The sequence below is a fragment of the Nesoenas mayeri genome, assembly GCF_963082525.1.
Source record: "Nesoenas mayeri genome assembly, chromosome: 26".
Taxonomy (NCBI): domain Eukaryota; kingdom Metazoa; phylum Chordata; class Aves; order Columbiformes; family Columbidae; genus Nesoenas; species Nesoenas mayeri.
Genome location: NC_137552.1, coordinates 5,720,463 through 5,746,208, shown reverse-complemented (window position 1 = coordinate 5,746,208; position 25,746 = coordinate 5,720,463). Strand labels below are relative to the sequence as shown.

General features: G+C 58.7%; 1 protein-coding gene across 2 annotated transcripts in view; it reads left to right on the top strand.

The window, feature by feature from the left end:
- The window catches only part of KCNH6 (potassium voltage-gated channel subfamily H member 6), a 30,964-nt gene extending 5,684 nt beyond the window's left edge, over positions 1-25,280 (top strand). Inside the window, exons 3-14 of one of the 2 annotated variants that reach the window (XM_080359633.1) lie at positions 4,749-4,904; positions 11,344-11,555; positions 15,557-15,985; positions 16,688-17,087; positions 17,372-17,571; positions 19,983-20,235; positions 20,695-20,888; positions 21,381-21,480; positions 21,825-22,112; positions 22,366-22,546; positions 23,598-23,796; positions 24,051-25,280. In XM_080359633.1, the coding sequence (XP_080215759.1) occupies positions 4,749-4,904; positions 11,344-11,555; positions 15,557-15,985; positions 16,688-17,087; positions 17,372-17,571; positions 19,983-20,235; positions 20,695-20,888; positions 21,381-21,480; positions 21,825-22,112; positions 22,366-22,546; positions 23,598-23,796; positions 24,051-24,338 (2,900 nt within the window). In that variant the 3' untranslated portion in view covers positions 24,339-25,280. Of the gene's footprint in view, positions 1-4,748; positions 4,905-9,754; positions 9,814-11,343; positions 11,556-15,556; positions 15,986-16,687; positions 17,088-17,371; positions 17,572-19,982; positions 20,236-20,694; positions 20,889-21,380; positions 21,481-21,824; positions 22,113-22,365; positions 22,547-23,597; positions 23,797-24,050 lie in introns of those variants that run through there. The other variant, XM_080359634.1, reaches the window with a different exon arrangement.
- Positions 25,281-25,746: the final 466 nt, after the last annotated feature.

Below are 25,746 nucleotides of genomic sequence, written 5' to 3'. Positions count from 1 at the left end.
ATCACAGGACGAGCAGCCACGGCCACCAGCCCTGGGGACAGGGTCCTTGCGGTGGCCAGGGCTGAGCCCAGGCCCTCCAGCATCCCCTGGGGACGGCACAGGGGGCTGAGCTGATCCCGCGTGGGGGTGTTTCCCCCCCAGGGGTGATGTGCTTGGCAGTGAAGCCACCAGCAAGACCCCAAAGGGTCCCCGGCGCGGGGCTGGTGGCCGCAGGTGCCGCGGTGCCGGCACAGCCCGAGCGGCAGCAGCTGGCAGCGCCTGCTCCCGCTTCGTCGGCATTAATGTGATGTTATGAATATGAAAGGGGAGATGTAGGGACGACACAGCTGGAGCAGCTGGTGGGGCAGCCGCCCGCGGCCCCTCTGTCCCTGTCCCCTCCCCAGACAGAGCCCACGGCTTGTCCCCTCCCACAGGAGCCGTTTGTGCCCATCCCTTGGGGCTGGGGATTAGGGACCAGATCAGCCCAGCAGACTCATTACACTGGTGTTGTAAGCTGGGATTTCCCACCGGGGGCTATAGAAGGAGTGGGGAGACACTACAGAGAGACTGGGGCACCTGGTATCACCCAGGATGTCCCTGCACAAGAAGCAGGAGGGAAAATCCTGCCAGGAGCTGCTGGATCCTGGCACCATTGGGGCTGGTGCTGGTGGCCCCTGGGAACCTCTGCTGCTGGCCATGGAGGGGACAAGGCAGGACGGAGGGGACAAGGCAGGACGGAGGGGACCTCCCGGGAGGCGCAGGAGCAGGGGGACACGGCCAGCTGCAAAACCCCAACCCCAACTTGAGCTCTTTGCTTTTACAAAAACATGTGGATGTTAAGCCAAGCCGAGGCCGCTCGCTTTGCGTTCCTTCAAGGGTCGGGTTTGGCAGAGCCGGGCTGTGATGTCGGGAAGGGGACAGACACCGTGGCCCAGCTCCAGACTTATAAACATCCCGCCTCGCGATGACAAACGCTCTGGCCTCGGAGATCCCGCAATGCGGGGACGATTCTGCTGCCCCGGGCACGGCTGCTGCGCAGCTGCAGCCACCCCCGTGCCCCAGCTCTGCCCCAGGGACAGCGCGATGATCGGGGTACGAAGCTGGAAGAGGCTCGTTTTCCGTCCTCTGCCGCTCCTCAGATGCTCCGTGCTCAGAGCAGATGTGCCGTGAGCAGAGGGACAGGCCCAGAGCGTCCCCCGCACCCCCAGGGGCAGAATCACAGAATCATTTTGTTTGGAAAAGCCCCTGAAGATCATCCAGTCCAACTGTTCACCCACCCCATGTCCTGAGAACCTCATGTCCGTCTGTCCAGCCCTCCAGGGCTGGTGACTCCAGCACTGCCCTGGGCAGCCTGTTCCAATGCCCCACAGCCCTTTGGGGAAGAAATTGTTCCCACATCCAACCTCAACCTCCCCTGGCGCAACTTGAGGCCGTTTCCTCATCCCAGGAGGCTTTTTTCTGACATCTTCACCCCGGTAGAGCCTCTGATTCCCACCCCAAACCCCCCATCCCCATCCTTGCTGGCTGTTACATCCCCAGTGGCCGCTGATGCCATGGGGACATGGTCCTTGGGACGGCCGGACAGCCCCGGGAAGCACTGTCAGCACTGCAAGCTTTGGCCACGCAACCCCGCCCTAAGCTGGACTAATTCCTACGGCCAGCGGGGATTTAGCAAGTGAAGGACCATGGGTTTGGATGCGGACGGTTGCTTCGCTTGCAGAGGACGTTAAGCTGCCTTTTGCCAGCCCCCTGTATTGATCCAGGACTTCTTTTGGCTCCTGGGGATCGCAGCATCCTTCCACCTGCACCCCAAAACACCTTGCTGGGCTGGAAGCATCCTTCCTGCAGCTTTGTTGGTGGTGCCCTCAGCCACTCAATATTCCTGGTTTTCTGCACTTCCCTTGGAAGTTTCTACCCAGCCCTGATGTTGATTTATCCCCAGACAGGAGCGGGCTCAGCCCTCCCGAGCATGTCCCCAGCTTCGTCCCCATCCCGTCCCTGTCCCCTCCGTGCCCTTCCCAGCCCCTCTCTGCTCCGTTATATAATACCACTATAGATTTAGCCACTCTGCTATGAGACCCTGCAGATTAAATCTCTCGGCCGGGGGGAGGGAAGAGACTCTGTTAGAGCTCCGAGGGCAGATTAATAGCTTGCTTTTTTAATATTCATAACAATACCGGTTTGTGTCCGGCTCTCGGAAACCCCCGTGTCCTGTTGATTAGTTTAATACTGATGATACCAACAAATGCATTAACCACTGGAGGCTGGGGAGGATAAGAGGGCTGGGGAGGGAGGGCCCCCGACTATGACATTTTTAATGTTATTAAGCGCTCGTTTTCATCAAGGTCAGAAGACAAGATGGGTCAGAAAGCGCAAACCTCCGAGCGCTCGGCCTGAGGGAGGTGGGCTGGGTGTTGGGAACATCAAACCCACCCCAGGGCTTTAGGGAACGAGCTGTTTTTCCCAGCCCATGAAAACCCAGCACATTGGGTGTGGGACCCTCCAAAGCACCATCCGTGTCACATCCCTCCTGCCCAACCCTTTCCACAGCCCCTGCGCTGGGTTTTGCCCCCGACAGGCGCACAGACGGGTTGCGATCGCTCCCAGGGCTCCTCCAGGGGATCATTTAGCGGCTGGATAAAATTAGATGGATGGAGACAGATTAGCTGAACAGCTGAAGGGAAGAGACAGGCAGGTGGACGAGGCCGGTCAATGGGGGAGCGTGGGGCTGGGGTCCCTCCTGGGCCAGCTCAGCCCACCAGCACCACAGCATGGCTGGAGTTACTGGTTTTTGTGGGGAAGGATGGGGGGGTTGGTATTTGCACAGCCCAGACTGGCTCGCTGCAGGGAAACTGAGTCAGGGCACGGGGGGGCACAGGGGTCTCCACAGAGCTGGGGGCACCCCAAATCACAGCTGCCCAGAGAGCCCAGATCCCGGAGGACTGCTCTGCCTTTGAGCCAGGCTCAAGGGAGCACACGACTCCTACCTCCAGCTCCATCCTCTGCACCATCCCGTTGGTGCTGTCCATGCCATAGGACACACATCTGAGCCAGGAGCTCCCGGCACGTGGGACTGCGCCTGGCAGGGCCATTTTTCAGGTGATTCCCCTGGGACCAGCACGGGGCTCCCAGCAGCCCCAGCCAAGGCTGCTCAGCAGGATCAAACCAGGCACCAGCTGCCTCCCAGCCTCCTCCCAGCTGCTCTATATATCCCTCCAACTGGTTGTAAATGGGCCCAGTTTTCAGCTGTTCGGCATCAAACTGGGATTAACCCTTCCCATGCCACATAGGACCTGCTGGGACCCAGCTGCCATGAGCAGAGCAGATAGGATCATAGAATCACAGAACAGTTTGGGTTGAAGGGACCTCCCCAGCCCCTCAGTGCCCCCCCTGCCATGGCAGGGACATCGTCACCAGCTCAGGGTGCTCAGAGCCCCGTCCAGCCTGGCCTGGGGTGTCTCAGGGATGATTCATCCACCACCTTTCTGGGAACCTGGGCCAGGCTCTCACCACCCTCAGGGCAACAATTCCTTCCTCATGTCCAGCCTCATCATCTTCATGTTCTTCCTCATCATCCCGCTGAGCATCACCTAAAGGACACCTCACACCCTCAGCATCACCTAAAGGACACCGCTTGGCTTTTAGATCCCTAAAAATCCGGACAAAGGGAGGGAAAAGGGCTCATTTCTTTCCACGCCCGCAGCGTGCCCGTGCGTCCCTTCGAAACAGCCTCATCTGCTGAAACCCGCCCTCCCCAGCTCACACGTTTAACTGGATTTCCTCTCCCTGTGGTGAACAACGATGAAATAAATAAAGAAAGAAATAATCCCAGCTGCCGGGCCCTTTAAACGGATTTTGCCGTATCCATTTCTTTCCCGTTCTTGTGCGTGTGCGTGTGTTTGTGTCTGTGCACATCCCTGACGTCACGGCAGATTTTGAAGTTGCCCGATGCCGGCCATCTGCTCCTGATTACGGGAGGCCCTGAGCTCCTTAAAATTACACGCAGAAAGGCCGACGTCCCCCTCCCGGCCACGCGGGACCGGGGCGGCAGCACATCCCGCCCGATCCGCTAATCCCCGGTGATCAGAAAAGAGGCGAAATCAGGGATCCGCACCCAGCAAAACCCGCCGTGGAAGGAGGGGGTTTTGCTCAGTACCGGCCGGGCAGCGGTACTCGGTTGTCCCATCATTTTGAGGGGGTTTGGGGTAGGAACCTGGGGGGTTTTGCCATGTTTGGGATCCTCCCCGCAGCTCCCATCGCTCCCAGGACGCTGAGCCAGTCCCTGTGCCCCTCGTGCCTCAGTTTCCCCATGAGATAAGCCGGTGTCTGACGGCTCCATGCGGTGCCTTAGGGGCTGTCCCTGGGCTGGGATGGGGACATGCTCGGGGTCGCCCTCGTTGCCCACATCCAGGATATGAGACGGCTGAACTCAGTCCCCAAAAACTGCCTGGCAATTGCAGGGCAATTAGCTACGGGGTGATTATAAGCAGCGTGCTTAATGAGGTTAAACCACTACCTGGGACTTTCTGAGTTCTTAATTACCTACTCTTTAATTGCTGCTCTCAAGTACATTAATATAAATGACTGCCTGGGACAACAACAAACCAGGCGAGATGCGATCTAGGTGAGCCGGGATAGGCTCGCATGGCCTTACAAATCCTCCGCTCCCCACCAAAATTCTTTTCTGCCAAAAACGTGTTGTGCCGGGGGGGCAGTGGGTGGGCAGAGCCCCCTGTGCGTCCCCCCCTGAGTATCCCTCTGCTCGGCAGCCTCGTGTTTCCGCTGCCTGGTGGACGTGGTGCCGGTGAAGAACGAGGACGGCGTCGTCATCATGTTCATCCTCAACTTCGAGGACCTGGCGCAGCTCATCGCCAAGAGCGCCAGCCGGAGCCTGCACCGCCGCCTGTCGCAGAGCCTGCGCGGAGGTGGGTGCCGCCGGGGGCGCTGGGGACGGCGGGAGGGCAGCGGAACGTCCTGGGGTTCTCCCCGTCCCGCGGGGTTCTCGGGAGCTGCAGGGGGTGAGGGGTGCGCCCGCGCCGGGGCAGGAGCCCGCGCCGGGGGCTGATCTGTGTTTCTGCAGCTGATCCGGCCAAACCCTGGGTGAAAAAAGGGCTGTTTGAGTCAGCCGTGCTCCTCGCACATGCACACCAGCCCGCACACACCTCCCCAGCCCCTGGGGACGTGGGGACGGGAGGCGACCGACACCCCTGCATAGGATGGCGCATTTTTAAGGCAAGAGCATCTTGCTGTGAGCAGAGCCGTGGAGCCCCCGGTGCTCCCCCTGCCTCGCTGCTCCTTTCCATATTTAACACTGGGAGGTCTTTTTCCATCAGTGCTTAGGCCACCTCGGTGTGTCCGTAGCGCCGTGTTGACCAGGGCAGGAGCTGCTGGTCTGGGACGGGACCTGCGTGCGGGGTCACTGGGGGAGCCGGGGGACATTTGGTGTCACCGACGGCATGGCTGTGCTATGGGGATGTCACCGCAGGCAGATGGCACAGGGGTGGTGGCGCTGGGATGGCGCTGAGCTTTGGGCTGTTCCTCGCTGTCCCAGGCTCATCCCCGGGTTTTGCGGGGCAGCGGAAAATTCAAACTCCCTTTTTTTGGGAAGGCTGGATCCACAGGAGGCCATGGGGAGGGGGTGGGGATACCCAGGATGCAGATGTTAGACCCGATCATGGGAAGGAGAGCTGTGGCTTCTCAATACCCTCCTGCTATAGAGCCCTCGGTGCCAGTCGCCTGTATTCTAGCCAGGGAAATAATCCTGCATCTGTCTCCATACAAACACCTCCTGGGGATGTGGGTCGCTATGGGGAGGCTTTGGGCCTCCAAGTAAAGCTGTGGGAGCAGCCGGGGTCTGTCCCAGGGGGTGACACAGTGGGACCAGGACCGGACCGAGGGCCACATCGGGGACCAACGGGGACCCTTCGTGCTGCCTGCTGTATCAGTAACATGAGTTTTAATGCATTCACACTTGGTGCATATTGATATCCCGGAGCCATTGAGGTGTTTGTTAGTGCAGCCACGGGTGCCAGCGGAGACGCTCTGTGCAGGGATGGTTTTATATGTTCTCAGGCCAGACACACACAGGACTGACAGACATATGTGTGCGAATGTATATATTACCTGTGCATGCATTCCTATGCCTATGAAGTGACGCGATTTACGTTTTTGGCATATCGCTTTAGCACCGGTTAGTCTCTGTGCACAGACTGCTGAGGAAGTGCTAATTCCAACGCGGGTGCTGCTTTGCAGCCCGCTCAGCTCTCAGTACCTCTCGATACATGACGCATCCATCCCCCATCCCACCCTGAGATGTACCCTTGGTTGCAGAAGGCACCCAGATGACAAGGGTGCCTATTGCTCCCCGCGCATGGAGGTTGCGCTGTGCATCCCCAGGAACGCCGCTCGGGTTCCCAGGCGGTGCTGGGGAGCGCACGGAGGCCGGAGCTGCCGGCGCCAGCCCAGCTCTCTCGCTCCTGCGCGGGTGTTCTGACTCAGTCTCTAGTTACACGGCCGCAGGCGGCTCCGTGCCGGTCCCTGCTCGCCGTGCGCAGGGAAAGTCGGCAGCTTTGCTTCTTACAGCTGCAAAGCTGCTCTGGGCGGTGGGGATGGGGTGAGCAGAGGGAGCCTGCGTGGGTTCCCCATCAGCGGGGGCGTTTTTGGGGAGTCGGGTCGGTCGGGAGCCTGTTTGAGCAGCTCGGTGATGTGTCAGGGCTCAGTGAGGGAAGCGAATCCTTCTGCAGCCGAACAGCTCCTGGACGCGCTGCTTTGTCCCAGAGGAAAATGTCACAACCGGGAGCGCTGGGTCCCGCTGCGGGCGCTGCCGGTGCCCCCCACGTCTGGTCCCGTATCCCCCTCAGCCTCGTGCAGCCCCTCGCAGCCCCGCTGCCCTTGTCCTGCTCCCCACCTCCGGTGACGTGTGTCCTGGTCCACCGCGATGGCAGCAAGTGACCCCCCTTCTGGTGCTGCATCCCTCACCTAAAATCCAGAACAACCCCAGGAGCAAAATTGCTGCCCTGTTTCCCTGAAAATAAGACAGGGTCTGATATTAATTTTTGCTCCAAAACTTGTTACTTTTTTACATGTATAGCTGCCTGGATACTTTTTAAATTGACTTTTTAAATGAACCGTAACCAGGCTTATGTTTGGAGTAGGTCTTATATTTTGAGCATCCTCAAAAATCCTGAAAAGTCATGCTAGGGCTTATTTTCGGAGTAGGTCTTATGTTCAGGGAAACAGAGTAGCACTGCTGTTTCCAATGCCCCGCTAGCTTACCGTCTCTTTTGTGTGTGGTTTTTAGTATTTTCTTCCCCAAGTCTCACTGAGGAGATTTAGAGGCTCGGTTTCCTCCAGGTCCAAATCCATTAAGTGGCTTTACCGTCTTTAACTGGCTTAGGGATGCTCCGCACCTCTCCCGTCCCGCATGCACAGCTGTGGGGACTCTCCTTCCGCCCCGCAGCGTTTGCTGCCAGCTCAGGCTCTGACCTGAGTGCACGGGGACGTGAGGGCTCGGGAGCAGCGAGGGTGTTGGAGGATGAAGTGCCACGTGGCACGGACCCCCCAGAGTCACCCCCAGTTCTCCGTAGCCTGTCCCCGCGCCGTGCCGCCCCAGCCGTCACGTGCAGCTAGGTTACATCTGTCTCTCTTGTGTTTTGTTTGTCTTTGTTTTTTTTAACAAGGTCAAGGTAGGAGGTTGAAGTTTAGTCTCCCGTCCCTGCGGCGACTCACAATCCAGCGGAATTCTCTGCCCACCAGTGAGTTTGATGGAGTAGCCATTGACTATGGAAAGGTAACCGTAGCCTTTGTCTGATCTCAGCCCGTGCCTCAGGCCAGGTTCCAGCGCTCTTCCTCCGCTCTCCCCATCCCGCTCTCCCTCGGCTGCCGTGGCTCGGGCCATACCCAGCGGTAGGGACTCCAGTGCCGGGTCGGCGCTGAGCACTGGTCCCAGTAAGGGCTGGCAGTGAGCGGCAGTGCTTTGGTGGCCTGGGATCGAGCCAGACGGTGCTGCTCCGCGGGGCCAGCGCCGCTGCTAAAGCCGGGAGGAAGGGCTGGCTCCGTAGTGTGAGTTATCGGGGCTGATGGAACTCCAGGGAGTTGTCACCTCCTCTCGGAGGGGACTGGTGGCTGCACAGGCTGGAGAAGGTCTACTCTGAGCAGGACTCGCAGGCAAACCTCGAAAGGGCACATAGAATCCTTTTGATTGGAAGAGACCCGCAAGATCATGGAGTGCAAGCGTTAACCTAACTCTGCACACATTTGCCCATGTTTTCCTGGCAGGGACCTGGCAGCTCTGGCTTAGTCCTGCAGCAAAGCCTGTGCTTGCTGTGATGGAGAGTGAGGTTGAAGATGTTGTCTGAACCTCTTTAGGGATTGCTGTTCTCGGTGGCTTCTTGACCGTCAGTAGCGTTCAAGGTACCTCCAGGCAGAGACGTGTTGTTTGCTGCAAAGCTGCGGCTCGAGGCGCAGGGCTGCGGGCAGGAGGCTTTTGTTCTGCTAGCGCATCCCCAGGCGCCAGGTTCTCGCTGTGTTGGGTGTATCTGGACAGCATGGGCCAAGCTGCTTCCCCAAATTGCAGGTGTGAGGAGGTGAAAGCTGCCTGTCTTCTCAGAGGTTGTGCTTGTGGCGAGTTGAAGACATTGTGTAGCGTTATCTGAAGGCTCTGGATGCCCCCAGTTGAAGCTGCAGTGGTTCAGGTGGACACACCTGGGAGATGTGCATTGAGGTCAACCCGCTGATCCGCCGCTTTGGTGGAGCTTGGTCAAGGGGTGGCAGCCCAGCAGTTGCAAGTGCAGCCCAGCAGCCAGCCCCCCCATCCTAAAACCTGCAAGAAAGTCCTTAGGGATGGTGAGAAGTGCCCAAGTCCCTCCCATGCGTATGACTGGTATGGGTGCAGACCAACAGGTTTCTGCTCCAGAAGGTGGTTCCTTTGTGCATCCTGTTGCAGAAGTCTTTAAAGGCTGGAAACTCTTTAGGTGTCCAGAGAAAAAGGTTTCGCGGTGGCTGAGGGTTGCTGGAGGAGAAGGAGGACCACGTACGGCCAAATTTGCAAGCCAGCAGCTCCTCCAGTGCCTTCTGGTGCAGAGCACATCCTCTCCCATAGACACCAGCACAGGACCCCAGGTGGTGGCCTGAGCCCTTGCCCTTGGTGAGGGAAGGGCAGGTCCATGTGTGGCACGCAGGGACACCCCAGAAAAGCTCACAGCAAGGCAGGTACCGCAGACAAGCCTATCCATAGGGTCTCCTCTCCTCTTTTTTGCTCTGGCCTGCTCCCCAGCTGTGCAGCATCCCGCAAACGCCCCGCGGCCGCCCAGCCTCCCCTAGGAGCTGTTAGGAGCTGCCACGGCCCCAGGACTCGGTCACCCCACCACAGAGCAGGTCCTGGTCCCGGCTGGACGTGACCTCAGGAACCGCAGCGCTTCCCAGCCCTCTGCTCCTCCTCTTACCTCCCCCGGCTCCCCGCTCCTTCCCCCAGCACGCGAGGACTCCTTCTAATAAAACGCTTTCTCCTGGCTGTCTTAAAGCCTGGTGGCGACTCCTTGATTTTGAGGGACTTGAAGACATCGCCCAAGGAGAACTGTGTGCAGTCAGAGACCGAATCCCTCCTGGAAAAGGAGCGGAGGCCAAGCCTGGAGGCTGATCCCACCCTACAACACTCGTCCCCGAAACAAGAGCCTCCCTTGGTGGGCCCACGAGGGTCGTACTCTGCCTGGGGTTTCTTTCGGTCTCGCCCTGGGGGCAGCTTCCACAGCCTCCGCAGGGTCTCCTCCTTGGACAACTTTGAGGCTGCGAGGTCTGAGTTCCAGAGAAAATTCAGGGAAAGGAGGGCAAACTCAGGTAGGGGAAAAACCCCGGAGCTGTCGGTGCTACTGTGGGAGCCGTGGTCCTGGGTGATGGCCCCGGTGCGTTTCTGGGGGGAGGTCTCTTACCCTGCACTGCAAAGTGGAGATAAGTTGGGGTCTTCTCCCCAAAACGCGCTGGTCTCTACGTGTAGGCAGGTCCTGCTCTTTGGGTAGAGCCATCCGTGGTGTTGCCTGTGAGATGTGAGACTGCGTGAGTTTGCGTTTGGCTGCCCCACATGAGGGACATCCCGATACCATCACATCCAGACCTCTTGTTCTCATGAGAAAGATGATGACGAGTGAGATGGAGGCCGGGGAAGAGAAGCCTCAGGAACTGGGGGTTGAGAGAAATCAGTCTGCGGTGTCTGGCTTGAGAAAATGGGGTGGGGGATCATGATCCTCAAAGAGTCACAGGTTACGGACCTTCAGGAGGGGACACAATGTAGAGGGAGGGAAGGGGAATGAGCAGGGAGGAGAAGGGTGGCAGCAGGATGGCTGGTGCTAACTGGGCACCTTCACAATGTCTTCAGACACCTGCCTGTGACACCCAGAATCATCACAGAATCACAGAACAGTTTGGGTTGGAGGGACATTAAAGCTCCCCCAGTGCCCCCCCTGCCATGGCAGGGACATCGTCACCAGCTCAGGGTGCTCAGAGCCCCGTCCAGCCTGGCCTGGGGTGTCTCAGGGATGGTTCATCCACCCCCTCTCTGGGCAAGAAGTGACCAACACTTCTTGGGTCAATGTCAGAGTGCAAGGGATAGAAGGGGTAGCAGATTGACAATATGCCCTGGCCGTGGGAGATGGAGAGGTTGGGACACACTGGTTACGGTGCTTGGGGCTGGTCCTGCAGCCCTGGCTGTGGGTACACGCTCCCTTCCGTGACCACACGTGGCCACAAGCCTGTCCTTGACCCGACCACCTCTGGGGCTTCCTCCTGGTCCTGCACTGGGGTTACCAAGGGAAAACTGCTGGGATCCAGCCCCACTACAGCTCTTCTTCAAGAGAAAGCTCTGACCTCCCTCCCTGGAGTGTGGGGGTGGAGGAAACATCTGAGTGGGGATATAATCCAGCTCCTGGCTCAGTTCAGTGGCCAAAACCCAAGGCAGCCGCTCAGGAGCTGTGCTGGCCATGCTGAAGCATGCAAGGGTGGAGGAAATCCATCTCCTCCTTCTTCTGTTTCCCTGCCAGTTTTGGCTTCTCTCTCTGGTGGGTCTCACTGGGGCTGGTCTCCAACCCGCCACAGTCTTCAGGGGTAGCAAAGAATATTGGGTGCCTCTGGGATTTGGCAGCTGCTCTGAGCCCCCTGAAGGAGGTTTGTTGGTGAAAAGATGAGTGATATGTCTGAAAAACAGCCCCCTCTCAGGAAGGAGCCAAGCCTTCATGGCCAGGCAGATACTGGTACCTGCTGGTGGCACCTTGTGGTGGTCCCCGACTCCTGAATGTCCTACGCTGAGGTCAGGGCTCTGCAGGTTGGCTCCTGCTCACACTGCCCTTCTCAACGCTCCTCTCCATCCTCTTCCAGAGACTTCCCACGTCAAACCCAACCCTCCGAACTCCACCTCGGACTCGGACCTCATGAAGTACCGGACCATCAGCCAGATCCCCCAGTTCACGCTCAACTTCGTGGAGTTCAATCTGGAGAAGCACCGCTCAGGCTCCACCACGGAGATTGAGATAATTGCTCCGCACAAGGTGATGGAGCGCACCCAGAACGTCACCGAGAAGGTCACACAGGTACGTGGGAGGTGAGGTGCCACCGAGGCAGCGGTGGGGTGGTGGTCCAGCTGCTGGGGTATGATCACAGCCGTTCCTGTGGGGTTTGGAGGAGTTTTAGCAGAGAGTGCAGGGATACCTGGAGTTTCCAGCCCAGGAAATGCCCGTATCCTTATGTTTGATTTTTAGCTCTTCCTCTGAATGGCTGAAATGACTTTTTTTCCCCTTAAATAAGTATTTCTGGTGATCTGTGGCTTGGGAAACACTGGCATGAACTGCTCACGGTGTGATGGTGGCTTTGAAGGGGACACAGGTACTTGTGTGTGTGCATGTGGCTTTGTTCATGGGGGAGGCTCTGGCCACTGTCTGCTGCCCCCAAAGCTGGGCTGGAGCCCCCAGGGGGAAAAGGTGGCCCTGAGGGACTTTGCCAGGGACCCCCACCAGGAGCACAGGTGGCCATGCCGAGGGCCATGGGATCTCCTGGGAGACAGCAGGTGGCACTGCACTGTCACCAACATGTGTGACGCTGCCTGTCACTGCAGGGGACACTGGTGGCAGTGCACCGCGTCTGTGGGGGACACACGGCACCATGCTGTCACCACGGGGACATCAGTGAGTGTGAAAGGTGCTGCTGCATCCCACAGTCCTGGAGCGGGAGCTCTTACAGTGGGGAAACTGAGGCACGGGAAAGACGTGATATGAAAATACATCTAAGGACACATTTGCCAGCAGCAGCTGAGGGGCAGTTTAATGAAAACACAGACAAGTGACCCCAGAAAAGCCTCTGGGCTTGACAGTTTGTTCCATCAATGGGATGTTCTGCAGGATTTTCCTCTTTTCTTGATGCAAAGCTTTATCCCTGCTCCCCACAGCATGGGTCAGTTTTTAGGCTTGTTGTCCCCCTGCCTTGTCCCCTTCATGCCAAAATCTCAGCCCCTCTGGTCTGGGGGTGACCGCAGTGACCCAGGATCGGTGCCTGAATGCCCCAGTGAGACAGCAAGCTGCCTCCATGCCCGTCCCCATCACAAGGGACCGGGGACTACGGGGGTGACGGTGGCAGGGTGACACTGACCACTCAATGCCAGTTCATTAGGTGGTTGTGGGGTGATGGGATCAGAGCTGACGAGTGGTGACTGCAGGGCCCACGTAGCATCCACAAATCTTCCCTTCACCTTAAATCTCCACGCGGGGTGGGATGGGATGGGATGGGATGGGATGGGATGGACCTCTCCTCCCCATGGCCTTGGGGGACCCAGGTGTCCTGCTTGTCCGCACCCCCATGTCCCCCATGCCTCCCGCCAACCATGGCTCCTTGCTCCTTGCCACTAAATAATTCACCGGTGAGGTAGAGACGGCGGTGAGACGCTGGGAACAGCATCTAAAAATACTGTCTGGAGGGCAGGGAGGAGCAGCCACAGGCTGTTTGGGGTCGTCTGGCCCCACAGCGAGCAGGCAGGGAGGGCAGGTCACAAGTGCAATGAGTGTGCTGGGCTCAGCCCACAAGGGCCGCAGCTCTGGGACACGGCCAGAGGCACATGGGGACACCACAGGGTCCGTGCCACCAGGCTGGGGTCCTGTCTTGCAGGTGGCACCTCTCCCAGTCCCCTCGAAGTGCCCCATGGGTGGTGGTGGAGTTGGGCAGGAGGGTGCTGGGGACAGGGATGGGGACAGGGGTGGGGGTCCTGGATCCATGCTGGGAGGGACACGGGGTCAGTGCCCACCTGCAGTCAGCGCCATGGGCCTGATCCTGCCCAGCCTCTTGTGCCTGAGGGTCCCCTGGTGACTCCGGTGTGGCCGCTGTCCCCAGCTCAGTGTCCCCCTTCCCGTCCCCATCCCCATCCCCGGCACAGGGAGAGGAAGGCGCGTGGTCTCTGGAACCCATGGGGTACGAGCGGTGTCCTGAGTTAGCCAGGGCCATGGGAGCACCCCCGCTCTGTCACCCGCACACCCGGCTCCCTCCCCCTCCCTCCTCCTCCTCCTCCCCCCTCCCGCTGCTGCCTCGCTCGCTGCCCGGCACCCAGCACCCCGCTGCCGGCACCCAGCGCCCCGCCATGAGCCTGCGGCTGCCGCTGAAGCCGGTAAGTGCCAGGGGAAGGGGAACAGGGACTGGGCACCCAGAGGGATCGCAATGGGGGACACCTGGCACTGCCACCCGCAGAGACTCCCGGGGCCACCCACGGGTGCACCCACAGCCCCCGTGTCCCCAGGGGGGAGAGAGGGACAAGGCTGCAGCTGCCTCCTGGCTCTGCAGTGATTTGGATGCTCTTTTGGGGGCTGTTTCTTTTCCCTTTTCTGCCTCAGATCTTTGGGGTCGTGGCTTTTTATTCATTCCTGCCTGGAAAACAACAGGGCTTGACCTGCTCTTGCTTCTGCTGCAGTACCTGGGTGCCAGGAGTGGGGACATGGGGCAGGGCAGGTGCCCCAGTGTGGGGAGCAGCATTTGGGGCCCCAAATTCAGAACTGGCCGTACAGAGCTGCCTCCGGCTGGGCAGTATGGGGGGATTTAGCTACTGAGGGTGGGAGTGTTGCTGGTTTTTGCAGACACAAGGCACAGGAGCACATCTCAGGTGTGCTGGTCACTTTTGAGTTTTGAGATGAAGCGTTTCACTGAGGTGTCCTCATCCCCTTCCCCGCCATCCCCGCCGGAGCCGGTCCCCGAGCCCATCCGTGCCTCATTCCCCTCCGCAACGATTGCGTTTGGGTCACTTTTTCCTATCCCTCCCCTGTCCCTCTGCCAGCGACGTCGGCGGCTCCCGCTGCCCCATTGGCGCTCGCGTCCCCACGGGGGCCCCAGCATCGATTGCCTTTGATTAATCCACGCCGGGCTCCCGAATGCCCTTCGCAGCCGCATGTTTCCCGCCCGCCCGGCCGAGCCCATGCGTCCCTGCGTGGGTGATGCCGCGGCCCCGGTCCCTGCCGGGCCGTGCGGGGTTGGGGACCCCCATGGGGGACACCCGGGCTTCGAGGCTCAGCTGCCGCCGGGGGCGCCGGGCAAGCTGCAGGCAGGTAGGAGCAGGGGGACACCCCGGGCGAGGGACTCACCGATGTCCCCAGGGTTGTGGGACGTGTGAGCGGCTGCTTGTGGTGGGATGGGGCCGTGGGGCTGGATCCGCTCTGGGTTGCAGCACCAAGAGACCTTGGGAAGCCCTTGGACAAAATGGGTGTCAGCGCAGGAAGGATCAGGCCCTTTTTCTGGATCTGTAGCGTTGTGGTGGTGACGATCACCATGGCTTTGGGACATGTGGAGCGTCCTCTCTCCTCTCCTTTGCAACCTGGCAAAAGCATCCTTTTATCTGGGGGCTTGGTGCCAGGAGGGAGCACTGAGGTGCCCCTTGCCCTTCTTCCACAGGTGGCACTGGGGGTGGCACTGCAGGGACACGCAGAGGACAACAGAGTGGCAGGGACAGGCAGGGAGGATCCCATTGCCCCCAGCTCCAAAAAAGCCCCTTCAAGCTACCATCTCTCAGCACCCAAAGCAAGACAGCCCCAACCTGCCCAGTCCCTTGCATTGTGTCCCCAAGGTGGCTTCAGAGCCCATCAGCAGCTGGTGTTGGTCCTGGAGGGGGGAGCTGGGACAGGCGGGATGTGTGGGGCCTCACTGGTGCCGTGGGAGCATGTCCCCATGAGGGGAGACAGATCTGGGGACACATGGCAATATGGGAGGGTGCATGCATGAGGTGATGTTTGCATGTTGGTCACCCCTTCCCTGGGGATGCACTTTCCTCTCTGCGAGCATGGAAGGATCCAAAGGGCATAAAGCAGGTAAACGGCTGCCCCGAGGGTGCTCTGGCCATCAGACACAGACGAGGAGCTGGGCAGAGCTTGGTGTCAGCCATAGCGTGCAGCCCAACTTTTGGCCTCCTGGACAAACACATATGGAGGCAACAAAGGTGAAGAGGGTGTAGGAAAGCCATCGCATGCTCCTCGCTGCTCCACCAGCACGTGGGAGCCCTTTGCCTGGCTCCTGGCCTTACCTGACCGCTCTCCTGGTCTCCCATCCTTCTCACACCCATCTCCTGCAGGTGCTGTCCCTGGGTGCTGATGTCCTTCCTGAGTACAAGCTGCAGGCGCCGCGGATCCACCGATGGACCATCCTGCACTACAGTCCCTTCAAGGCCGTGTGGGACTGGCTCATCCTTCTGCTGGTGATCTACACAGCCGTCTTCACCCCCTACTCGGCTGCCTTTCTCCTCAACGAAGAGCAGGTGGAGGAGAAGCACTGGGACTGCAGCTACTCCTGTGACCCACTCAACATCATCGACCTCATCGTGGACATCATGTTCATCGTGGACATTGTCATCAACTTCCGTACAACCTATGTCAACATCAATGACGAGGTGGTGAGCCACCCTGGCAAGATCGCCATCCACTACTTCAAGGGGTGGTTCCTCATCGACATGGTTGCCGCCATCCCCTTTGACCTGCTCATCTTCCGCTCCGGCTCTGATGAGGTACAGGCCTGGAGGACCATCAGGATGGGAGGGGACTCATGGATGGATGGGGATGGATGGGAGAGGAAGGGAGGGATGTAGATGTCTTGATGTAAGCAGTGGATGGTTAGATCTGTAAGGAGAGGGGTGGTTAGTCAGGGGGATGGACAAGGATGACATTATAGGTTTTTATTTAGCAGCTGGGACCTGGGATTTCGTTTAGCGGGGTCAGACAGCCACACAGACCCAACTCTATGTTCTCAGATAGTGTCTAACTGGGCCCGTTCCCCTTGTTGGGGCTGACCCAGCAGAGCAAGCTGCGAACTCAGTTTAGGAACTGGGGTCATGGGATGCTCTGTGGTTCCTGTGCTACCCGGAGACCCCACCTCAGCTCAGAGCCCATGGGATGGTGTGCAAGGCAGCTGTTTTGGGAGCAACGGTTGACAAAGTGAGGACCACCAGGAAACATGGGCTTGGCCTTGGTTCCTCTTAGTTGGTTGCCTGTAATCCCAGAGCTTGTCACCTTTATGGTGAGCAGAGGGAAAGTGCCCTTTCTATGGCACAATTCATCTAACCTATTCCAGATGTCACCTCCAGGACACGGTGACTCGTGCTCTAGAAATGCATTTGCACCCTTCAGCGGTGCACGGCCAGGCTGGAGACCTGCCTTTGGCCAGGTTCATCCCCTGCTTGTCCCTGAGGCTTGTCCCCTTTTCCCCGCAGACCACCACCCTCATTGGCCTCCTGAAGACCGCCCGGCTGCTGCGCCTGGTCCGCGTGGCCCGCAAGCTGGACCGCTACTCTGAGTATGGAGCAGCCGTGCTCTTCCTGCTCATGTGCACCTTCGCCCTCATCGCCCACTGGCTGGCCTGCATCTGGTACGCCATCGGCAACGTGGAGCGGCCCTACATGGAGCACAAGATCGGCTGGCTGGACAACCTGGGTGACCAGATCGGCAAGCGCTACAATGACAGCGACCTCTCCTCCGGCCCATCCATCAAGGATAAATATGTCACCGCCCTCTACTTCACCTTCAGCAGCCTCACCAGCGTGGGGTTTGGCAACGTCTCACCCAACACCAACTCCGAGAAGATCTTCTCCATCTGCGTCATGCTCATCGGCTGTGAGTGCCCGCACGTGTCCCGCTGTCCCTGTCCCTGCCTTGGAGGTTGGAGGGGCTGCTCTGGGTTGAAACAGGGAGAGCATGCAGGATTTTAAGAGAGCACCTCCCTCCACCTGTGCCCCTTCTGCACAGACTAGTGGATGGAGTGACAGATAGAAATACAGGTTTCAGGAACCCACTGCTTTCAGGTCCATAGTAGATGGGTCACTAGACCTGGTTCCAGGTCCAGTGTAGTTGGACATGCGCCTCCCCGTGTCCTACCGAGTCCTGCCCTCTCGTTGCAGCTCTGATGTACGCCAGCATCTTCGGCAATGTCTCCGCCATCATCCAGCGCCTGTACTCGGGCACCGCCCGCTACCACACGCAGATGCTGCGGGTGAAGGAGTTCATCCGCTTCCACCAGATCCCCAACCCCCTGCGCCAGCGCCTGGAGGAGTATTTCCAGCATGCCTGGTCCTACACCAACGGCATCGACATGAACGCGGTGAGTATGGGGCGGGAAGGCTCCATTTCCTCATGGCACCTTGTCCTGAGCAACCCGGAATCCAGCTCTGGATCCATCCAAATATTTCCTACGTGAGCAGGCTGAGAGAGTTGGAGTGTTCAGCCTGGAGAAGAGAAGGCGCTGGGGAGACCTTATTGTGCCTTTCTGGACTTAAAAGGAGACGACAAGAAAGATGGGGACAGACTTTTCAGCAGTGTCTGTTGTGATAGGAAGATGGGTGATGGTTTGAAACTAAAGGAGGGAGATCCAGGCTGGACATGAGGAAGGAATTGTTGCCCTGAGGGTGGTGAGAGCCTGGCCCAGGTTCCCAGAGAGGTGGTGGATGAACCATCCCTGAGACACCCCAGGCCAGGCTGGACGGGGCTCTGAGCACCCTGAGCTGGTGACGATGTCCCTGTCATTGCAGGGGTGGGACTGTATGAACTTTGAAGGTCCCTTCAACCCAAACTGTTCTGTGATTCCATTATTTCCATCCTTTCAACCAGGGTGGAGAGGAGGCAGGAGAAGACTTGGGAGTGTGTCTGACTGTTCACCTCCTGCCTCCCTCTTTCCCCTCCTCCCGCTCTGTCTGTCCATCCCTTCACATCTATCCAGACATTTTCCAGGGCCATGAGGGCATTTCTTGGCCAGAGCGCAGGTTTGGTGCCGGTGCGCTGGGGAGGAGCTCGGAGTCCCCATAGGCGCTGAGCACTTTCAGGCCGGTGCCTGTTGGTGTCACAGAGCCGCGGAGCCCGTATCGATCCAGCTCCTCTCCACACCGCCGGTTGCTAAGCAAAACGCATCCCGCTCTCAGCGGCAGGGAAAGGAGGGCATTTAAATAAACCTCGATCCATTTTAATTAGAGCCCAGAGAGGCAGCTGTTTGTTAACAAAGGGGGAATCAATGGCGGAGCCGCGCTGGAGAGACGCTGTGTCTCCGAGCCTGGCGGGAGCCTTGTGCCGCGGCTCCGGGGCACTGCAGGGGTGAGGAGGGGGCTCAGATAGGGGTCCCGGGCTGGGACTGGGGTGACAGGACTCGGCTCATGGCCACAGGGCTCGACGCACAAATGTGGGTGAAAGGATGAGGGAAGGAGAGAGATGGGACCTGGTACTCCCCGTCTCTTGGCCCTGGGAGCCGTTAGCCCCTCGTTCCCAACTCATGCTCCCTTTTTTCTTAAGACTTGATCCTTCTCCATCCCCGAGCACCAGGAGGCCACGGTTTTGTGTGAATGCAACCTGTCTTTGGCTGCTGCCACCTCGTTAAACAACTGGGCGGCATTTGGGGATTTGCTGCTGGGAGAGCTTCAGGTTCAGCCTCTCCCATGGAGGAGACACCCTGTGCAATAACTAGAAGTAAAGCCATGGCACCCTACCAAGCAGTTCTCCTGGCTTAGTGGGAAGCTGGGTCACAAATCCCCTGTGACTAGCTAAGCTTATGGCTCGGACGTGCCACCGCTCACACTGATCCCTGCTGGATCCTGCTGAGACAAAATATCATCTAATCAATCATCCTATGGCCCGATCAATTCGTCCAGGCCTGATTTCCCGGTGGGGAAACTAAGGCGCTGCTGCCAGACTGTGAGATCATGATGGAGCCTGCTCGTCCAGGATTTGGCCAGCAGTGAGATGTGAGAGCAGAGCAAAGGGGACCATAATAAACCACTGGCCCAGGTTGCCCAGGGACATGGTGGATGAACCATCCCTGAGACGTCCCAGGCCAGGCTGGACGGGCTCTGAGCACCCTGGGCTGGTGACGATGTCCCTGTCATGGTAGGGGGGACACTGGGGGAGCTTTAAGGTCCCTTCAACCCAAACCATCCTGTGATTCTACGATTCTATATGCTGCTCTCCATTAAAAAAACGCAAGCCCAGGTGGATTTTACCCTGGCACCATGAGTCATTGGTGGCAGCATTTTTCTCTGTACTGCGAGTTTTACCTTGATTTCACCTTCAGCTTTAGCTTTTGTCCAACACAATGTGTTTGCCATGGGTTTATTTAGCTGTTGCTGCACACAACTGGCCCGTGCTGCTTCTTGGCATTCAGGCAGGTGCTGTTTAATTAGGACAGCGCCTCGTTACCCGTTTGTGCTCTCATTCAGCCAAGATGAGTGGGCGTAAAGATGAAAAGGTGGATATGCCACCAGTGGGTATAAATAGCTTGTTCTGGTTATTATTATTATTTATTGCTCAGGAGCGCTCTTATCCCTGGCCACAAGCAGTCCAAGCCAGGGACGGGCAAGCTGGCATCCACCAAGGGAAGATCAGAAGATGTCCCCAGCTTTGGCTTTTTGGGTTTGGGGGCTCCCCATTTGGCACCACCATGTAATGCCATGTGTCACAGCCTCCCAGGGCTGCCGCAGCTGCCCTTCCTGGGGACGGCGCTGTGGTGACATCTCTGCTCGCTCTCCGCAGGTGCTGAAGGGCTTCCCCGACTGTCTGCAGGCGGACATCTGCCTCCACCTCAACCGCACGCTGCTCCAGAACTGCAAGGCTTTCCGGGGCGCCAGCAAGGGCTGCCTGCGCGCGCTGGCCATGAAGTTCAAGACGACCCACGCACCGCCCGGAGACACCCTGGTGCACTACGGAGATGTCCTCACCACTCTCTACTTCATCTCCCGGGGCTCCATTGAGATCCTCCGGGAAGACATTGTGGTGGCCATCTTAGGTGGAGAAGTCCTTTCTTCTGGGAGGGTGGTGGGCAATGGGGCAGAGGGTAATGGGTGAAGGATGGTGGGTGATGGGCAGTGCACAAAGGGTGGCAGGTGAGGGGTAAAAGACTTCTCCATGTCCTGGAGAAGAGAAGGCTGTTCCTCAACATCTGGCTGGTCACCACACCAGTGGACGGGGAATGGAGGATCCCAGTAGACATCAGGGAGAGGCCACAAAGGAGTGAGGAGAGCCGGGCATGGCTCATTAGTCCCCAGCCATCACTGATGACCCACTGCCCAGCCTTGGTCTCCCCATCAGTGATGGTTTTCACAGTATAATCCCCAGCATCCACAATCAAGGCTGAGTTTTCTGGGCATCCTCTTGTCCATGAGCCCCAAAGTCAGGTCTGCTGGTCCAGCACATCTGGAGCTGGGGAGGTTGCCCACCCCCCCTAACGAGCTGTCTGTTGGCACAGGGAAGAACGACATCTTTGGGGAGCCCATCAGCCTCTACGCCCGCCCAGGGAAGTCCAATGCAGACGTGAGGGCCCTGACCTACTGCGACTTGCACAAGATCCAGCGGGAGGACCTGCTGGAGGTGCTGGACATGTACCCAGCCTTCTCTGACAACTTCTGGAGCAACTTAGAGATCACCTTCAACCTGCGAGATGTGAGTGCCAGGGCTGTCCTAGGGGTTGATGAGATTGTTTTCAGAGACGCTTTTCTGGTGTTACAGAAATTACGCATTCCAGCCACCATAACAGGGTTCGACTCCAGGTTTCTGCATAAAGCAAAAGATAGTTTTCTTGATGAAAGTACTTGTTATTAATAGTGCTACAGCTCGAGCTGGGTGCATCCAAAGAGGTACCCCAAACAAAGAGACCCCATGGCAATTATACCCTTACAATATCAGTTTCCCACCCCTCACACAATAGTTCAGGCCACTGGGTGGGACAGGGCAGTGAGAAGAGCCAGAGGCAGCTGGAGAATAGCCCCAGGAGGATGCCGAATGGGCTGTAGCCCCCAGGGCACCCAGGGCCATGAGACCCATGGATGGGACGTGGCACCCATGGGTGGGACGTGGCACCCATGGATGGGACGTGGCACCCAAGGATGGGACGTGTCAGCCTTGCCCTGGTGACCAGCCGCTCTCATCCCTCAGGCAGACAGCGTTCCCCGCACGCCGCTCAGCGAGGAGTACGACTGCACGTACCGGCGGACACGCCGCCGCAAGCACTCCCTGTGCCAGCCCAACAAGCCCGGTGAGTCCCTCCGCGTGGGCACGGCCCGGCTTGCAGGGCTGGGGAGCGGGATCATCACTTAATTAGCGCCCTGGCAGGCACCCCGAAGCAGAGGTGGCTGCTGGCGCCTCTGTCTCTGCAGACCAGCCTGTATGTCGCCACCGTGGGGCATCCACACTGTCCTTCCTCCCTCCCTTCCTCCCTCCCTTCCTCCCTCCCTTCCTCCCTCCCTTCCTCCCTCCCTTCCTCCCTCTCTTCCTCCCTCTCCTGAGGATGCTCCGGCGCTATAGATACTCTAGAGGGACTGGGGGCTGATTTTGCCGTGTGTGGTGCCCCCCAAATTAACCTGTTGTGCTGCCCCACAGACCCAGACACGGGCATCTCTGATGCAGAGCAGTATCATACGTACTCAGAGCTCACCAACCCGCAGGACCCGCTGAGTAAGGACCGGTGGGACGACCTGGGCAGCAGCACCACCCCCTGCTCCCAGACCAGTGATGACGAGGCCAAGACTGGCAGCCCTGCGAAAGCTGAGCCCTTCCCCACGTCCAAAAAGGATGACTTTGCTCTGCCCACGCTCAGCCTCGTCACCACCAGCGCCGGCGGCACGGAGGTTGGCAAGCAGGCGGCGGAGAGCAGCCAGTCCTACGCAGGTAGCCACGGCTGCAGCCCAAGCTGGCCGGAGGCCGGTGAGGGGTGGCTGGGCATGGTGGCCTTGTCTTGGGGCAGAGCCAAGCAGCCCTCGTGGATTTGGAGCACAAGCGAGATGAGGAGCGGTTGAGGGAGCTGGGGCTGTTTAGCCTGGAGAAAAGGAGGCTGAGGGGAGACCTTATCGCTGTCTACAACTACCTGGAAGGGGCTGGGGGATGCAAGAGAGAAGCGCTGAGATGTCTCTTCTCCTTCCAGCTGCCCCCTTGGACATCCCCAACATGTTCACCTTCTGGGAGGACCGAAGGCCGAACCACCGCGCAGAGCCTCTGCAGCGCATCTCCGTGGTACAGAGCTCGCGGGACGTCCCCCTGCACGGCGACTGCCGGCCGGGGCAGATCGAGTCCAGGCTGGAGCTCCTGCAGGCCCAGCTCAGCAGGTGGGCAGCACATGGGCTTGGAGAGTTCCTGGGTGGGCTATGGGCCTTCACCTGCTCTCCGGGGGGGCTGCAGAGGGCTCTGTCTGCAGCGGATGCCACCTCCTGACCCTTTGGGACACTGAATTCCTTGGGGAGGCGGTGGGAGCGCTTAGCAAATGCGGCAGCTTCTTAAACCACAAGTCCTGGCCCGAGCCACAGCCCAGCACTTCGTCTGTCCCTGTCCCACCCCCTCGTCTGTCTCTGTCCCACCACCTTATCAGCAACTGTCCCACCACCCCGGAATCTGCCGCTTTGCTGCCTCGGAACTCGGTGCAATCGCAGACACAAAAACACCCCCAGTCTCGCCACTGAGCCCTTTGCAAGCCGCTTCTTCGTGTTGCAAACAGCTGCAAACATCTTCTTGCCTGAGCAAACAAGCCTTGTGCGCATTGTTGCCCTCTAAATACAAAAAAGACGTGATTTTTGAACAAGAAGGACGAGCCAACCCTGGACACATGGGCTTAAAGTCCCCAGGTAGAACCCAGCTGAGCAGCTGGCTCTTCCACACGCGGCTGCTGCCCACGTTAAGCTCAGCTCACCGCAGAGCACGCACACAGTTCAGTGTCTCACCAATGTGCCGTCCCCAGCAACAGGGACTTATTCCACTTTTCCATTTCCTTCTATTCCTCAGTTAAAAGTGGTTGGCACCGACCCGCCTTGCTCCCATCTGTCGGTACAGGCAGCTGGCCTGGAGAATCGATCCAGATTAAAACTAACCATTGCAATATTTTCCCCCCTCCGGGGTAGTTTCAGCTTTGTTCGGTTCCTCGCTCCAGATCCCAGCTTGGCTCCACAGAAAAAAAGTATTGGGCAGGGGATGAGAGCAGGATTGATCTCTCTGTGGCAGCCTTGGCTTGGAGCTCTGCTAAAACCCTCACCGAGCAGCACCAGGCAACGCATCGTCACCCTGGGGCAGCCGAATCGGCACCTCCTCCCCAGTGCCCCCCTGCCTGGCTGTGGGTCTGGCTCTCGTGGGACACGCCGCGCTAATGCTGGGCTGCTCTGTCCCCAGGCTGGAGTCCAGGATGTCGTCAGACATTAATATAATCCTCCAGCTCCTGCAGCGCCAGCTGTCCCAAGTGCCGCCCGCGTACAGCCCCATCTCGCCGTCCTCCCACAACCTGGCTATGTACGGCATCCTCCCGCGGAGCCTGGAGCCGCTCGCCCCCTGCGCGCCCCTGGAGGACGAGGAGCCGGCCACCCTGGAGCAGGTAAGGCCACCTTCTGCGCTTTCCTTCAGATGGCTCTTGAAAAGAGTGTAGATCTTCCTGGAGACGCTTCTGCCCGTGGTGGATTTTGGGGCGCAGCCTGCCATCTCCAACACTGCCAGCTTGCCTGGGGACTGGGTTCCTCTGCTCAGGCATAAAACAACATTTTGGGGCTTGGTGCCTGATGGGGTGAGGAGGGAGTGTGGCTACATTATTTGCTTTTGCCATAACCCATCTGGTTCCTCCTTTCCCACCAGAGCTCGAGCTACACGGAGGTGGAAAAGTTCCACTTGAAATCCAGGGACTCCTCGTCGAGCGGGATGCACCCCGCTGTGGCATCCGACGAAACCATGGCGGTCTACTCAGAGCAGGAGCACCATTCCCCACCTCCCCCGAACCTGGAGCCTCCCCATCAAAGGGCACCAAATACCCAGGGACTCTTGCGGGGCTCTCGATTCCCTTCCCTCCCTGAGCACTTGGAGGCATCTTCCGAGCACCAGGACATTCAGAGACACCTCTCCGACCCAGTGCTTCCTGGAAGTTAGAGATGTGTGGGCTGCAAAGCAAGTCAAGAGGAACCTCAACTGCGAGCTCGGTCAGTTGATGTTGATTTTGACTGCAAGGGTACGACGGAGGACAATGCCGTTGGCTCAGGGGTATAACTTGTAGCTGTCTTCTGCCACCGTGAAAGGAAGCGTAGAGTGGCTGGCTTCCAAGGTCAACGTTTTCCAGCGGTTCCCATAGAGTAGATTTCATTTGCACATTATAGCGAACCCAGAGCAGTTCTTTCTTACGGCCACCAACGAGCTGGCCAGGCCACACGGTACCCACCACCTCTTCCTTGCCACGGCTTCTTGTCAAGAACGGCGCGAGCCGAGCGAGCCGCAGTGACCGGAGGAGGGCAAACCCACGGCTCTTGGCTGCGAGGCCACTTTGCTGCCAGCTCCTTGGAGCAGGGACCGTTGCGTTGGAACTGGGCTTAGCCCAGCAGAGCCTGCGGGTGTCACGGAAAGGGTGGTCTCCGGTGGAGGAGGAGGAGATCTCTGCGGTGCGGTGCTGGGGGAGCTGCAGGTGGGAAGCTCGAGACAAGGACAGAGGACAGAAGCTGCCCTTGTCCTACCTGACCGCCACCGAGAAACGAAGGGCCGGCAGCCCCGCCGCCTCAGCATGCTTCAGCGCGAGTCCTAGGGCACTGACTTCTCCAGCAAGGCTGATCGCCCCTTGCAAACCCCAACACGCACCCCACAACTCCCCCAAACAATCTCAACTGGTCACCGGCCTGGGCATAAAGCACAAAACTCAAAAGCACAATCTTGGAACGCCCAAAAGCCTCAGACACCTCATCTCCAGCCCTTCCTCCCAGCTTCTCTCTTTTGATAAGGGTTTGATAGATGCTTCCTCCCCCCTAGCCCTTTCCCCGGCAGGCTCCCGCTGCGTCCCCCGTAGGAGAAGCCCACGTAGCCGCGCCGTTCGGTTAGATGCCGTGACAGTCCTAGGCTGCCTGCTCAAGTAACGTATCGAGCTCCCTTTGAGAGTAGTAAAACTGTGAGCATCTCTTTCTCTGGAATTTTAGCTAATAAAGATGTTTTTGGCACCTAATGTGGATCAGAGCTGTGTTTGTTGGGCGCATCCGTGAATTCATCCCTGGCGGTACGAAGCGCGGGCGCTAATCTGCAAAGATCCCTGTTGCTTCACCCAGTTGCTTCACCCAAGGAGTGTGGGGCTAATGGACGTGCGGGTCTTACAGGTCAAGGATGGGATCCCAGACAGACACAGTCTCGCCAAGGGGACTTTAGTTAATTAGCGACAATCTTCTCCCCACTCGTCACTCGGAGGAGGCGGGACTCGAACACACCGCCGTGTGCTTGAAGCGCTCCCCGCTCGCCGCGGGTTGACGTGACTGACACCACTTCCAGCCAATCGATTATCAAGAAAGGCTCGAGAGCCCGCCTC